This window comes from Panthera pardus, unplaced genomic scaffold (assembly GCF_024362965.1).
Source record: "Panthera pardus isolate Hobbes unplaced genomic scaffold, ASM2436296v1 HiC_scaffold_17, whole genome shotgun sequence".
Taxonomy (NCBI): domain Eukaryota; kingdom Metazoa; phylum Chordata; class Mammalia; order Carnivora; family Felidae; genus Panthera; species Panthera pardus.
This window is the reverse complement of record NW_026526732.1, coordinates 149453872-149469216: the sequence shown is the minus strand read 5'-3', so window position 1 is coordinate 149469216 and position 15345 is coordinate 149453872. Positions and strand designations below refer to the sequence as shown.

Below are 15345 nucleotides of genomic sequence, written 5' to 3'. Positions count from 1 at the left end.
CTGGAAGGCCAAGTCTGCGACAGGGGCTCGGGGCTGCCTGCCGCGGGCTCCACGGACCATGGCTTGAAGGAGCTGGCACGCTTTAAGAAAAAGCTTCATGTTTTTGCAGATTATTTCGTGGTACACTCACACCCATGACTGGACTCTGTCCACAGTGGTCTCTCACAAGCCTCCCCTCCCCTTGGGTGGCTGTCCACACCAGTCCATCCTGCTCAGTCCCTTGGGCCCACATTCCCTCTGGCTATGTGTGCTTCCTCCCTGACCAACCCCCTCTGGCCCCTCAAACAATCACCAAGACAGTTTATTACCAAACCCAGTATTTATTGAGAACAAAAGAAACCAGCTGGCATAGAGGCCCAATTTCAATTCATCAAACTTCAGCTGAGGATGGCGGACAGGGAGCGGCCAGCCCTGAAGTCACCCTCCCAGGGAAGAACCAGCTCTGGGAGAGAGGGGCTGTCAGACCTCCAGGGCCCGGCTGGGGGTCTCTGGCCGAGGAATGTGTGAAGGGGTAAGGGACAGAAGAAGGCAGCACCCCCAGGTGTGGGCTGTGAGCAGCAAGTGGCAGAGGGGGCTGCTGAGCTGGTGGCCATCCAGGGGTGGGGGACGTGTGTGGTCCGCGTTCAGGGATTGACTGGGGGCAGGGAGCCGAGCTCAGGCAACAGCTCGGGGTGGGGGTCCAGGCGGGCCAGGCGGCTCTGTTCCAGGGCAATGGCCTCGGCTGAGTGCTTGCACTTCTCAGAGCCACACTGACAGGTGAAGTATTTGCTTTTGATGTCCCAGAAGCGGTCACCATAGTCAAACCTGTCAGAGGAGCAGAAGGAGGCTATGGGATCCAAACCCAGCTGCCCAGGCCTACCCCAAAGCACCCACCCCCATCTTCTCCAGATGGACTCCAAGCCCTTTTCTGTTTCACAGACCTGCAGCACTGGCACTGCCTGTGACTCATTAGACATGCAGAAGAATCTTGGGCCCCATCCCAAATCTACTGAATCAATCTGGGAGGCTCAGGACTCCATCTACACGGACATCAGAGAGGCTCTGCTCTATCCATGCCTGGAAACCAGGCACTCTCCAGTCTTCAGCTTCTGGTCCCAAGCTTCCTGCATCTCCCACACCCCTGGCACACACCAGAGACACCTCACCCCAGCTCCTCCCCAGTCCGGATGTCTCGGGAACTGAAGAAGGCAATGCGTGGAAACCGGAGGTCCTGGTGCAGCATGAAGACACGGACAGGGATGATGTTGGGGTCACACAGGTGGTTGATGAAGCGGCTGATGTTGCCATAGTAACGGGCATCAATGCAGTACACCTCTCCGTCCTGAGGGGAAGGCGTCACTCTTCACATCTACTACTACCCTGCTTGCCTGGCCAACCTCCCCACCCACAGACCATCCAGTCCCTCCTCCCCAGCTTTCCATCAGCTGGCTGGGAGCAAGGTACAGAGGGGTCTCCTGCTTACTTTGTTGTCTAGGTCGAAGAGATAAGAATCATCCTCTCTTACATCAGCCTCAGCATCGGAGATCAGCTCCCCAACGTACCTATTGGGCAGGAAGTGGTGGTTCTGAAGGTGAACAGGGGTTATCGGGAGCTCGCTCCAAGCCCTGTCTCTCCTCAGAACCCCATGGAACCCTCTTTCACAATTTGTCAGCTGCCCCGTCTGTGTCTATGAATCCCACAGACCTAGATGGCTGAGGTAGGCAGCCAAGGCAGAGTGGGCATGGAGGACAGCAGACATCTTGGGAGTGGGGGAGGAGGTGGGTGGCTCCCCTCTGGAATGAGAATGAAAAGGAGGAACAGAGGACACAACAGAGGGAACAACACTGGGCATACTCTTGCCAGCTGGGGTCTCCACCGGACAGCTGGAACAACGGGCAGGACCAGCAAATGTGGGGGAAGTTGGGGCCGGTGGGCTGGGGATGAGCTGGAGATGCAGTGGTGGGGAAGGTAAAGGGAAGGGCCTGAGCTGCACCAGAGGAAGAATCAGCGAGTAGGGAGACACCAAGCGCCTGTGGTTACAGGGATCAGTATCTATAGGCAGGTAGTTTGGGCGGGGAAATCCACGCAGGTTTAGTCACTGGGAGGTTTCTGGACTAGGAATCACACAGCAGGTGGTGGCGATGCCAGGCAGTAGCACAGGAGAGGTTGGGGCTGCAGGAAGGGACAGAGCCACAGGGGCTGTGAGGAACTCTAGGAAGGAGCTGGACACAAGGACACCCACATTTAGAAAGTGGAGGAAGAGAAGTTGGTGAAAAGGGAGGATGGATGGGTCAGAGGTAGGACAGCGTCATGGGAGCCACAGCAAGGGAGAGTAGCAGACGCTGGGAGAAGGAAGATCAAGATACGGGGTGACGGGCGGGCTGTCGAGAGGTGGTATCAGCAGAAGGGCAAGGGCAAAGGCAGATTCCGGCAGGGATGAGCAGTGAGTGGATGGTGGGGAAACTGAGGCTCAGGAGGAAGGGGCCATTTGAACAAAGTTGAGAGATGACCCAATAAAGAGAAAATGGATGGTCCTGTAAAGAGGCAAGTGGGGCCAAAGGAGGCCTAGATTAAGTCTGCAGGCCATGGAGTAGGAGCCAGGGGGCAGGAGGGTTACAGATGCTGAGAAAAGAAAGAATTGCTGGAGAGAAGTGAGGCCCTGGTGACTTAGACAGAAAGGTAACTTTATCACCTCCATTTTGCAGACGAGCAAAATGAGGCTCCAGGAGGTTAAGAACTTGGCCCAGGATACCCAGTGACAGAGGCTCAATGCACGTCTGTCTCCCAGCTTGGAAAGGCAGGGGAGGGAAGATGTGGTAGTGGTGACAGAAGGTTCTGAGGTCTGAGCAGGCTGGGAGCAGGTACAATCTGGCCAGAGAAGGGCAGTGGGAAGGGGTGGGACCCATCAGGGAGGAGAGCAGATGGAGGCTTGGGAGTCAACTACGGCTGTGCACCCTTCCACCCCTACTCACTCGCAGATGAAGGTTCCTTGGGGGATGGTCTGCAAGGCTCGGACCCCCCAGCCCATCTTGGCTGTTCGGTAGAGCTGCAGTCGCACTCTGGGGGCAGGAAAGGGGGTGACATTAGGCGGAGGAACCCAGAAACCCCCACCGGAGGGGACATGGGGGTGAGGTGGGGGTGAGGGTGGGCTGCAGGGGTGGGCCTCACTTGATACCACTCTGCACCACCCGGTTCTTGCAGTTTCTCCAGCAGGAACACGCCTGGTTACACTCGAAAATCAGTGGGGGCTCGATCTTGTTAAATTCCTGGAGCAGCCGTCCATCCTGGGGTCGAAGGAGGGGAGGACAAGTGGTTTCTGTATGGCGCCCACCTCGGCTGCCAAGGACCCCCAGGACTCCACAGAAAAACCCACCATGGATCCCAGTGCCACACACAGGGAGAACGGGCTGGGGGAGGCCACATGCTGGGAGCAGAGAACAGGAACCACGCCACCATGCCCTTGATTTGCATGTAGTTGGGCACAGGCTCACCTCTATCCTGGCACGCCCCTGGAAGCCCAGGGTGAGGGCACATACCTTGTCATACCAGCAGCGAATGCTGAGCTGGCCACATAGGCAGTTGGAACTGGAACAGTCGTCCACACACGTGCAGTGCTGGGGCGGGAGGCAGGGGATCAGCTCGGCCCTCAGAAGTGGCCTTGTCCCCTCAGCAACCGGCGTTCTCTGCCCCCCAACTGCTGTCCTTTCCCTGAGGTGGTTATATTAGTACAGCAGGTGGTGATGCTCCCGGGGCGAGGAACAATCAAGGTATTGCTGATTGGGGTGTCCCCAGGGCTACCGGGAGCCCATATGATACCTTCACGTGTCCCAGAAAAAGGACCCCTTTCCCAGATGCATGCAAGCCCACGCCAGAGGTCCCTTTCAGCCCCACTCCACCGGCCAGGTGCCTTGTCGGCCCACAGCTTGTGTGTCCCTCCAGGAGGTCCCGGGCCCCTGCTCACTTGCAGGTGGGTGATGTTGCGGTCGATGTTCATGGTGGACGTCTCACAGTTCTCTGAGATGTACTTGTAATCCTCCGGGCAGGGCTCCCCGTCCACACCGTTGACGCAGGGAATAGGCACGTTCTCATAACCCCGAGCCACATCCCTGATGGAAGGGAGATGGGGCTGGGGGTGCTACAGGATGGGGTCAGGGGGTCCACTAGGTACAAGGAGAGGCCTAGGAGGTTCCTGGGGCTGTGGGAGGGAAGGGCATGATTCTGGGGGTTCATCGGGGCATGGGAGGTAAGGTCGTCAAATAAACTGCAGGACACCCAATGAAAATTGGATTTTGGATAAGTAAGACGTAATTTTTTACTATGGATACATTCCAAATACTGTGTGGGATGCTCTTAACGCTAAAAAAGTACGCGCTGCTCGACTGAAATTCCAATTTAACTCTATTTCTGTTTACTGTATCTGGTATCCTAGCTGGGGGTTGGTTCTGGTGATTCAGTGGAGCCTGGGGAGGGTCTGAGGGATGTTCTGGAGGTTCAGCAGGGCTGGGGGAGAGGGCAGAAGGCTGTCCTGGGTGCAGAGGGCCCGGGCTCACCGGCAGATGATCTTCTCGGTGCGGATGGCCCGATTCCCCACTCCAAGACGAAGCTTGCGGTTGAGCTGCAGCGCAAACCACACGTCGGAGCGCTCAGGAGTCAGGTCCCATGCTGTGTCCCCCTCCTTGTTCCGCAGCTCAGGGTTCGCCCCGCGTGACAGGAACAGCCTGGGAGGGGACAGGAAGCCTGTGGGGTCTGGGGCTGCGTGAAGGCGCTGGGGCGTCAGGGCGTGGGGTGGGCTGGGGCTCACAGCACACAGTCGTGGTAGCTCTCCCGCGCTGCGATGTGCAGGGGCGTGTCACCGTGGTAGTTGACAGCGTGGAGGTCGCAGCGTGCATTGAGGAGGACCTCGGCGATGGCAGCACTGCCAGTGAAGGAGGCCCAGTGCAGGCAGATGTTTTCCTCCTGTGGACGTGGGAGGGGAAGGGTGGGTCCAAGCAGTGAGCCCTTGAACCCAGCCTCGTCCTTGCTCAGGGGGCCAGGACAGTCCCCACCTCCATTACCCCCAACAAACTCTCACGTTGTCTGTGAGGGTGACATCGGCGCCCCGTGTCAGCAGCATGCGGATCACCTCAATGTGCTTGTGCTCCGCAGCCCAGATAATGGGCGTCCATCCCCCACTGTCCTGTGGGTGGGGAGAGAGGGAAGAGGGTGAGGGGTCCCCCTTCCCCTGCCCCGGGCACGCCCAGCAGCTGGCCCTGCTTCCCAAAGGAGCATGTGGTCAAGAGCACAGGCTCTGGGGCTAGACTCTGAGTGTGAGTCTCAGCTCCATCACTCACATGCTTTGAGACTCCAGGTAAGTCTCTGGGGTCTCAGGTTCCCGATCTGTAAAATGGGACTAATAGTGTCTATTGCTCAGAGTTATGGAATAATTTTTCTCATTCTAAAAGACACATACTTCCTAGGTCTTTCCACTCAAAAGTCCTAGAACACAGTGACCCAACAGCAATAACTGCTGCTAACGACACAGACTGCAGTCTCTAAAAAAATCTCTTTGTACTAAAAGATGCACTTAAAAGCGGTTGGGTACTAACAAAAACCCCAGAAGCCTAGTTCAAGGGGCTCCTCCTGGACAAAGAATGGAACAATTCAAAGATCAATAGGCTAAAACACACCCAACATATGACAAAGTGAGAGGTGATAAAGAGTATCATTGCACACTTCCAGAGATTAAGGCAGCAACTCATCATTCTGAAAACTGACAGAAAAAGCAAAAAGGAGAAAGGTAAAGAAAAAAACACAAATGAGGAGGGAGAAAAGAGACAGGGACACGCTAGAGCAAGGCGAGATCACGGAAAGGGTCGGAGGTCAGCTGAGGTCTAAAGGGGGCCCAAAGCCCGAAGCTGAGCCAAGGACCCAGACGAAGTGGGCTGGGCAGGCAGCCAGGCCGCTGACCTGGGCGTTGACGTCCACCTGTCCTGTGCTGAGCAGCAGGCTGACCATCTCCAAATTCCCAATTTTGGCTGCATGGTGGAGGCAGGTGGAGCCATCCTCCTCCTGAGGAAGACGTGGGCAGATGAGTCCCCCGCTGGCATCTCAAACCCATCTCAAACCTAGGCCCCGGCTGGCCCGGTCACCACACCTTGCTGTAGACACAGCCGCCACGCTGCACCATGTAGCGTGCTACCTCCAGGTGGTTGTTCACCACAGCCTCCATCAGCGGGGTGCGCTGCTGCTTGTCCACTGCATTGATGTTGGCTCCTGCCTGCAAGGAGGGGGCATGGGGGCTGGCACCTCAGAAGGGCTGGGGAAGGGAGGGCATCTGGGGGCCTGGCAAATGAGGCAGAGGGCTGGGCCCATGCTGACCTGCAGCAGCACGTGGCAGATCTCCACGGAGCCCTTCTGGGCGGCCGCGTGCAGGGGCGTGCGCTTGCTCTGCTGATCGCTCTGGAAGTTGGGGTCCAGGTTGTCCACTGTGGGGAGAGCCCGCCACACCGGAAGAGGGAGGGACAAGTGGTGAGCGAGTTAGGGGGCAGGTGGGACCTCCTCCAGGAAGGCTTCTTAGGGCCCTAACCCATGTCAGGGGCCCCTCGTGAGCAATGTTGTTAACTCCTCTGAACATCCACTGGGAAGGCACAACTGATGGGTTATCTGTGTGTCTGTCTCCCCTACCACACTAACACTAAGTATTTCAGGGCAAGGACAATGGCCTTCGTTGCTGCGCTCCTGGCCCTGAGCCCAGTGTCTGGTACATAACCAGTGTTCACTCAAGGTCTGCAGAACAAACGAGTAAGTGGAATACTCACACAGCATCAGGATCACCTTCTGCAGCTCCCCTTGCTTCACCGACAGGTACAACTGCCGGGGGTGGAAGCGGAGTTTCTTCCTCCTGTCATGGCGAGGGAGAGGTGTAGGCTCCTCAGAAGGAGCATCAACCTCAAAACCTGCAGATCCACCTTTCAGCCCCAGCCCTGGCTGCCCAGCCCGAGAGCAACCCCTCATTCACCTCTCCGATTCCTGGATGACCAGGGCCTTCTCCAGGGCCTCTCGGCCTGGCCCAGGTGGCAGCCCCACGGCTGAGAGGCAGCCCCCATTGGGAAGAGTCAGGGAGGGCCCTGAGCTGTCGATGGTGTCAGCCAGAGGGTCACAGGGTGGGCGCCGGGGCTCCCCATGCCCTCGCATCCGGGCACTGTGGGAGAAGGTGCTGATGTCTACAAGCAACGGGGCCAGGGCAGGGAACAGACAGTCGGGAAGGGGGAGGCCAGTACCTGGGCTGGGAAGTGTCTGCTCTCCCGGGGGCATCCTGAGCCAGGGGTGGGGGGGCAGGGGCTGCGGTGCCAGCTGGTGGGGTCACCCCATCCCCCCGGGGGATGGTCACCTCCTGGGCCTCAGATGCATCCTCCCCACAGTGGGGACAGAAGACCATGCCGTTCAGCTGGGACACACAGGCCTTGTGGAAGCGGTGGGCCACACGGAAGTCGGGGTGGCACTCCAGGAAGGTGCCCTGGAAAATAATGTGGTCAGGATCTAGAAGACCCCTCCCCTGTGGGGCATGCTGCCTGTCTGCCCCACCGGTCACTCACCGCCGTACAGAAGTAGCCACAGCCTGGGCAGCAGTGGTGTTTGACCATGCGGGCACGGTGGGTCTCACAGAGCACCATTAGTGCCACGCGGCTTGATGGCCTCATGGTCTCCCGCTTGAGGATTGCGGCATTGCAGCCTGACAGCTGTGGCAGCGTGAACGGGTAGGAAGAGGGTGAGGCTAGAGCCCGGGGCTGGATCCCCGCCGACCCACCGGCACCTCTCTTCCCAGCTCACAGGGCCCACCTCTCCATCCACACTCTCTGTGGCCATGCACTTGTGCCCAGCTCTCTCGCTGATGCGGTCAATCTTGGGTGCCTCCATGCGGCAGCTGCAGAGGGGCAGCTCCTCAAACCCCCGCTCTGTCTCCAGTGAAGACGTGTCATTGGATACCCCTTGGACGGAGGGAAAAGGGAGCTGAGGAAGGCCATACCCATCACCCACAGGGACCACTGGTAGGGCCTCGCACCCCCGCCCTGCCTTTCCCTCCAAGCTCTAGAACTCCCAAAGCCTGGCCATGGACAGACACCTCAGCTCCGGTGGGGTCCCCCTCCTCCCCATTCCCTCCAGCCCAGAGGGTGCCCCCTAGTGGCTCTCCATCCCAGCAATTGGCAATTACCAGCGTGGTTGGGGGAGAGGGTCCCCTCGCTGGGCAGCTCCAGGGACCCCAGAGGGACCTCCATGTACTCACTGGGGCCTGAGGAGCCCACACCATTCACTCCTGACACAGAGACAGAGAGAGTGAGAGTGCGAGCTCACAGGTGCCTGGACGCGTGGGTACATGCGGGTGTACGTGCATGAGCACATGCATGAGCGTGTGTTCATGCACGCTCTCTGGGGGCTGGCAGGGGGGCTGGAGGAGGGGACCCAAAAGCAGAGGAGCCTCCTCACCTCGTGGCTCCTTGGCCCGTGGAGGCTCGCGCTTCCGCCGTTTCCGGGATGGCTTCACCCATGGGCTGTCCTTCCGCCACTTCTTCTTGGCTTTGCGCCGGCCACTGGAACCACTCTGGGATGGAGGAAGAATTAGAGAGCCTAGCCCCCAGCCCACTACCCCTGCTCTGGGGACTCAGACGTCCAGCCCCTCAGCCCCCACTCCTCAGGATGCCAGCCTCCAGCTCTTACCCTGTCAGACTGATTGCCAGACTCCTCATCTTCCTCTTCTTCTTCCTCTTCTTCTTCTTCCTCCTCTTCCTCTTCTTCCTCCTCCTCCTCTTCCTCCTCTTCCTCACTTAGTTGTTCAGCCAGAGCTTCAACCTCAGACTGGGAGAGAAGCAAGGCAGGGCTGGGGAAACAGCAACCCTCAGTCCACAGCCCTCTCTTGGGAAACAAGCAGGGCAGGACACATCCAACCCCCAAGACTCAATGAAGCAGGATAAATAAAGAACTATTACTACTGGGGTGCCCGGGTGGGTCAGTCAGTTAAGCGTCCAACTTTGGCTTAGGTCGTGATCTCATAGTTCTTGAGTTTGAGCCCTGCGTCGGGCCCTATGCTGATGGCTCAGAGCCTGGAGCCTGCTTCGAATTCTGTGTCTCCCTCTCTCTCTGCCCCTCCCCAGCCCGTACTCTGTCTGTCTCTCTCTCAAAAATAAACATTAAAAAAAAAAATTTTTAAAGAACTATTACTACTGTCCCAGGATGGCTCCCTGGAGGAGGTGAATGGACAGGAGAGGAAACAAAGGGTGTGGGATGTTAGACAGCTGTGAAAAGGAAGGCACCTCACTCACAATGATGTGTGTGAATCTTGATGACATATTAAGCAAAAAAAAAAAAGTTCCAGAAAACAAGCACATGTTTTATGCTTTTTATGAAATTCGTATGTAGATAGGACTACCAGCGGTTGCTAAAAATACCAGATGAAAAGCTAATGAAGAACTTTGTAATAAGGAGAAGATTGACGTCACAGAAATCTACTATCAATCTTAAATACCACTAACAAAAAGACAAGACGTCCCATGCCCGCTTATGCGATGCAAGAGGAAGCATGCATACCAGCTATCAAATCTTCTCACCATTAAAAACAAAAACACACCCAAAGCTGATTATGCTTTTAGAACTAGTTTATAAAAAATATTAAGGGGGCGCCTGAATGACTTAGTCGGTTAAGCATCCTACTTTGGCTCAAGATCTCACAGTTCGTGAGTTCAAGCCCTGCATTGGGCTATCTGCTGTCAGTGCAGAGCCTGCTCTGGAACCTCTGTCTCCCTCTCTCTAAAATAAATAAACATTTAAAAAAAAGAAAAAAGAACATGTCAGTCGCCACCCAGTCAACTAATTTTAAACGAGAAATTCTGTAGGACAACCAACCTGGCTTCTTCAACAAATAAATGGCAAAAAAAAACCCCTTCTTTTTCAAAGACAGGTAAACCTACCTTTACATCAAGAGAGGCCTAAGGCAAATGTCAATCAAACCAATGTATGGAGCTCATTTGAATCTGGACAAACAAAAACCCATCTATGAAACAACTGAGAACACATGAACACTCATAGCAAGGTGACGGCTACATTTTCTAGGTTGTGAAAACAGTTAAGCAGTGATATTAAAAAACAGGAAGAGGGCGCCTGGGTGGCTCAGTCAGTTAAGTATCTGACTTCAGCTCAGGCCAGGGTCTTGCAGTTCATGAGTTTGAGCTCTGCGACGGGCTCTGTGCTGACAGCTCAAAGCCTGGACCCTGCTTCTCTCTCTGCCCCTTCCCGGCTCACACTCTGTTTCTTTCTCTCTCAAAAATAAATAAAAACACTAAAAAATAAAAATAAAAAACAGGAAGAGGCCTGATGTTTAGAGATACATATGAAAACATTTCCAGATAAAACGATGTGATGGCTACTTTAAAGCAGTCAGGGAGGTGGGTGTGCTAGGGGAGGAAGAGAGGAGTCAAGAGAGGCTGTGTACTGAAAATTGCTGGAGCCAGGTGAGGCTTCATGAGGGCTCACCCTTTGCTCTTTTGTATGTTATTTGAAGTTTTCCGTTAAAAAATGTTAAAAAAAAAAAAAAAAAGCACAACAGGTAAGACAGCATTATACTGCACAGGCACTTGTAGGAGATAAAACCAAACCAAGAGCAAAAGAATAAACAAGCAAGCAAACAACAAAATGGAATGCTAAACCCCAAGTCCAGGATGGTGGTTGCCACCATGGAGAGGAGCAAGGGGAGGGACTGGGGTGGAGCATGCAATGGAAGTTACGGACCGTATGGGGCCCTGAATTAGGGGGTGTTCACAAGGTAAAAAGGAAAGAGACAAGGCAGGGAATGAAAGACTGGCGATTGAGCCTTGAACAAGGTACGTGCTGGCAGGGAGGTAGGCTAGCTCCTTCTCACCTTGCTGTCAGAGTCCACACGCTCATCCACAGAGTAGGAGTCGTAGTAGAGGCTGAAGTCGTCCCCCACCACTGTCTCCCACTCCTCTAGGGACCCTGGGTCCCCTTTCTCCATGGTCACTTCTCCTGAACCCCGGGCAGAACCCAACTCCTCCGACTAGGAAAAGATCAGAAAAATGGAAGCTGCTGGTACTTCCCCCCCAGCCCATTTCCCTTGAGGGCAGGATGAGGCCCCCTAGGTGGAGAGGCCTTGTTTTCTGCCTCTCCAGGCTCACCAGGCCACCACTGGAGTTCAGCTTCCTCCTTTTGGCCACATCTAGAAGGAGAGAGAGAAAGGAGTAAGGCCTGTCCTTAACCCTCAGGACCCTGAGGTCTCATCCAGCAGCAGGTTGGGTGGGAGGTGGGACTGACCTGAGGTCATCTTCCCCAAGGAGTGCACGTCATCACTCATGCGGAAATGCTGCACTTCAGGGGGCCGCTTCTCAGGGACTGGGGGCTGGGGGCCGAGAGGGAGCACACTTAGGGTCGGGAGTATCTCTGGTTGGGCCTGGGGGCCTGGATTAGCCTGCAGCCCTGGGTGAGGTGGAGGGTAGTTGAGCCACACCCTCAAAAACACCATTTGAAGCTCCAGTGAACCAGAATGTGGCAATCACAAGAACTGCTGTATCCCCAGAAGTAGTATGTTAAGCACATCCCACACCTAACACTTATCTCTTCAAGATCGCAGAAGCAGGCCCTTTTTTGCCCATTTTACAGATGAGAAAACAAAGGTTCATGCTTTGCCTAAAGCTACCTAAACCATACCCAAAACAAAATCATACCAAGAGCCCTAAAAATATTGTCATAAAGCTTCTGAAATTCTGGGGCTTTGGTCCTTTCCCTCACCTCCTACCCCTTAGGGATTCATAGTAAAACCCTTAGAACCTTTAAAAAAGGGAGCAGGGACAGTGTCAAAGGGAGGAAAAAGTTCCCTTGGGGCTTGCTTTGAGGTAGAAAGAAAGAGTGGTCTGAAGTTTCTTTAGTCATTATCATAAGAATAATTATAAAAGTAGCTACACAATTAACTCTCTAACCTTTGTCTTATCTACTTCCCTCTCCCCAAGAATGTAAACTCCAGGAAGACAGAAACTTGTCTGTTTGTTCAGATTAACCCCCAGCCCAGAATTTGACACACTGTAGCCCCTAGGTAAATATGTGAAACTGGGAATAGATTAGAAAAGGTCTGAATAAAGTGTAAAAAAAAAAAAAAATGTAAAGAAAGTCCACAAGGGGTTTACAGTGGATTACTCCTGTCTCCCCACTCCAACCCTCTCCCTCAATCCTCACCTGCCCATTTCCTGGTTTGGACATAGTTTTTCTGGCTCGGTGGACCTTGGGCTGCCCCTCTGGGCTGGGTGTGGCCGGAGGGGGTTCAGGCCCTGCTGCTGCCGCCCCCTGGGCTCCCGGCATACTCAGCAGCCTCATAGCTAAACTCTGGACCGATGGGGGTGATTTTCCAGCCCCTGTCATTGACATCTTGGCCCGGCTGGGACAGGCACCCCCCTTGCTGGGGGAAGAGGGGAATGACTTTGTGGCATGGCCTGGAAAACAGACAGACAGGCAGGCAAAGGCAAGATAAGAGGAAAAGTAGTCAGAGGATACCCCACTTCACCCCCCACCCCAAGACTCCCCAGCCTCTCACCCAGCAGGATGCGGCCCCCATGGAGGTCCCCATCTCCCTCGAGATTCTCAGATTCATCTCCAATGAGTGGTGTGGCTCCTACAGGGGTGTCAGCCCCCTCATCACCCACGGTGACCGTGACAGAGGCTGGGGATGAGGGGCCAGCAGGCTCCAGGGAGTCGGGACTGGCCTTGGGTAGGGTCTCCTCACTACGAGGGGTGTCCCCCAAAGAGCCATGAACTGTAAGGGAAAAGAAAAAGTTTGGGGCTAAGCTCTCAGGGAATCCTGTGTTGGGGGAGGTGAAGGTCCAACAGGGCCCGTTTTTCTGCTGTACTCACCTCTTTCAGTGGCTCCTCTAGGCTCCTTCTCCAGCACCAGCGCCCCCATCTCAGCAGGGGCCTCCCCCTGGCAGGGGACACAAGGTAGAGGAGGGCTGGTCAGCCCTGTAGGAAGTTGGGGAGCCCAGGACGCCTGGGCTCTGGGAAGAGAGAGTAGGCTCCGGGGCCTACCTCTTCCTCTATGGGCCCCCCCCCTTCCGCGGCCTCGGCTGCCCGGGGGGGCCGCACGACCCCTCCCCCGGGCTCGCATCAACCCCCTCCCTCTCGGTAGACCCCGCATCTCTGGGGCCGAGAAGAGAGGAGGGGGAGGGGGCGGGGCCTCCGCGCCCCGGCCCCGCCCCCTCCTCCCGGCTGCACGCGCCGCTCCCCCTTTGTCCCCCAGGCCGCGGGGACCCCGGGCACCAACCCCTCCAGCGCCCGCTGCCCCCCAGCCCGGTGGACGGCCCCTCGTGCCCCTCGCGCGTGCTCCTGGGGCCCCGGCGCCCGCCGCCCACTCGGGGGCAGCCGGCGGCTGCACGCGCGCCTCCGTGCCCACTCCCCCCACCTCCCACCCCCTGGTCCCCTCATCCGCCCCCGGTGCTGGCCCTCCGGATTGCTGTAGGTCCCGTCCGGGCCCCCCGGCCCCGTTGCACCCCCGGAGCATTGCACGGGCGCGCGCTTCCCCCGGGCGCGCGCGCGGGCATGCACCCGCCTCTCCCCCTCCCCTTCCGCACCTCGGCGGCCGCCGCCGCTGCAGCTCCCGCCGCCGCCGCCATCGCCGCTTGCGCGGGGGGCTGAGCCGGCGCGCGGCCGCCCCGGGTCACGTGGGCGGGGGAGGGAGGACTAGGAGGAGCCTTAAAGGAGCCACTACGCGCCTTCTGGCCATTTTCCCCCGAGAGCAGCCTCGGAAATGGCAGTGGCTGTCCTAAGCTGGGACTGCAGGGGAGAATTCCTGCCATTCCTGGTGTCAGCTCAGCGGGGAGCCGAAGGTGAGGCACGCCTGGGTCCAGGTGTGGCTTCTCCATCCCCCGCCTGGTTTTAGGTAACGAAAGGAATGTCTGACCCTCCCAGCTCTCGGCTGCGGCTGTCTTTCCAATCTGGCCCGCGTATGCTTCTCCCGCCTCTGGGTGCTTTCTAGTTTGTGGGTCACCAGATAGAAGGGTCGGGCTCGGTTTTGGCCTTGCTTCCCTAACGAGCAAGGAGGGGGCAGTGGGGACGCGCGGACACCTTTACTCTCAACTGCTTCATGTCTCCTGGAGCAGCGTCCCCTTTTGAAAACCGGGGGCTAAACGTCTCTTCTGTTTATGCCATACATGTTACTCCACCATGTGCACTAGCGATCTGGGTAAGACCCTAGAGGCCTGAGAGCCGTTACTGCCTGGTGATACTACTGAGTAACTTCTTTTTTGCCAAACACCTTATATACATAGGCACTGCGTGGGTCACAGCCCAGCTAACAGTATGAATGATGTTACACCAATATATAACCTTGGTAGCATTATTTAGGCTACCATCCCTTTACGTATTACATTCTGGTCAAAGCCTGGAAAAAAAACCTGTGTGATTTCACACGCAGTATTTGATAGAAGCAGGTGGTTGGGGTATTGAGCACCTGAGGCCAATTCAAGGCCTTCTGGGAACTGTAGTTCTCTTTGCTTAAGAACTATTCCAGAGCTTTGTGGGAATTGTAGTCTTCCCCATACCCTAACCTGAACTGTTTTTTGTTTTGTTTATTTTATTTAGCTTTCCCGAGGACATGAACCCTTCCTCAGATCATAAATGTCCAAACATTGGCTCCTGCTTAAAGTTTTGGCGGACACAATGATCACACATATAGCTCTTCCATAGCGCAGATACGAAACTCTTCCAATAGAGGGGGAGATAGTGTGTTATCACCACTGCTAATTATGAAACATAAGTGTGGGATATCTGCCAGGTGCTGAGGTTGTAGAATTTGGAGGGTCCCCAGCCAGAGAAGCCCACTTGCACAATCCCCTTCTCTCCTCAAGTCTCCTTCACGCATGAGGCCTACAGGAGTTGTGCGGAGTGTAGAGCAAATGGCATGAGAGAGAAGCTGTCTAGGGTGGGATAGTCATACACATGCAGTTGCCAGACAGAGTATAAAGAAAAAATAAAGTGTTTTTTTTTATTATTTTTTATTTTGTGGAAAACAAAAGCAGAAAAACTAAAACCCCAAACTCCAGAAAAAATCCTAAAAAATACGTTTTGTTTTCTTAAAAAATACTGTATAAGTCTCTACTCCTCTCCCTCCCTCCCCAAACAGACCTCCATGTATCCTTTCATCTAAGTGCCCTACCCCCCACCCCCACCACTGTTCATCCTTCTTGCTATTGTCCCCCACTTCATATCTACCCAGGACCCTTATCCCCATGTTCTCTTACCTGGCACCTGACATGGTTCTCCCTAGTTTTGGTGAGTCTTTACCCATAATCCCATTCCCCCAGCATGCAAGAACTGTCTCCCTACTTCCTTTTCTGGAAT

At 55.6% G+C, this 15345-nt stretch overlaps 1 protein-coding gene across 6 annotated transcripts; it reads right to left on the bottom strand.

Annotated features, from left to right (window-relative positions):
• Positions 1 to 300: 300 nt before the first annotated feature.
• EHMT2 (euchromatic histone lysine methyltransferase 2) lies at positions 301 to 13657 on the bottom strand. Of its 6 annotated transcripts, XM_019438759.2 has the most exons (28): positions 13578 to 13657; positions 12865 to 12931; positions 12548 to 12766; positions 12193 to 12446; positions 11278 to 11362; positions 11142 to 11182; positions 10868 to 11023; positions 8674 to 8811; positions 8443 to 8557; positions 8171 to 8272; positions 7798 to 7946; positions 7554 to 7697; positions 7239 to 7474; positions 6977 to 7159; positions 6777 to 6859; positions 6337 to 6443; positions 6113 to 6235; positions 5926 to 6027; positions 5051 to 5155; positions 4781 to 4935; positions 4530 to 4697; positions 3941 to 4085; positions 3516 to 3593; positions 3148 to 3263; positions 2952 to 3038; positions 1463 to 1541; positions 1146 to 1321; positions 301 to 804 (listed from the first exon to the last, which is right to left on the bottom strand). In XM_019438759.2, the coding sequence occupies exons 1-28, from the start codon at positions 13617 to 13619 to the stop codon at positions 624 to 626; spliced, it is 3636 nt and encodes a 1211-aa protein (XP_019294304.2). In that variant the 5' UTR covers positions 13620 to 13657; the 3' UTR covers positions 301 to 623. The 6 variants fall into 6 exon arrangements, with proteins under 6 accessions (XP_019294304.2, XP_019294305.2, XP_019294300.2 ...); XM_019438760.2 differs by lacking the exon at positions 8171 to 8272; XM_019438755.2 differs by lacking the exon at positions 13578 to 13657 and having other exon boundaries at positions 12865 to 13396.
• Positions 13658 to 15345: the final 1688 nt, after the last annotated feature.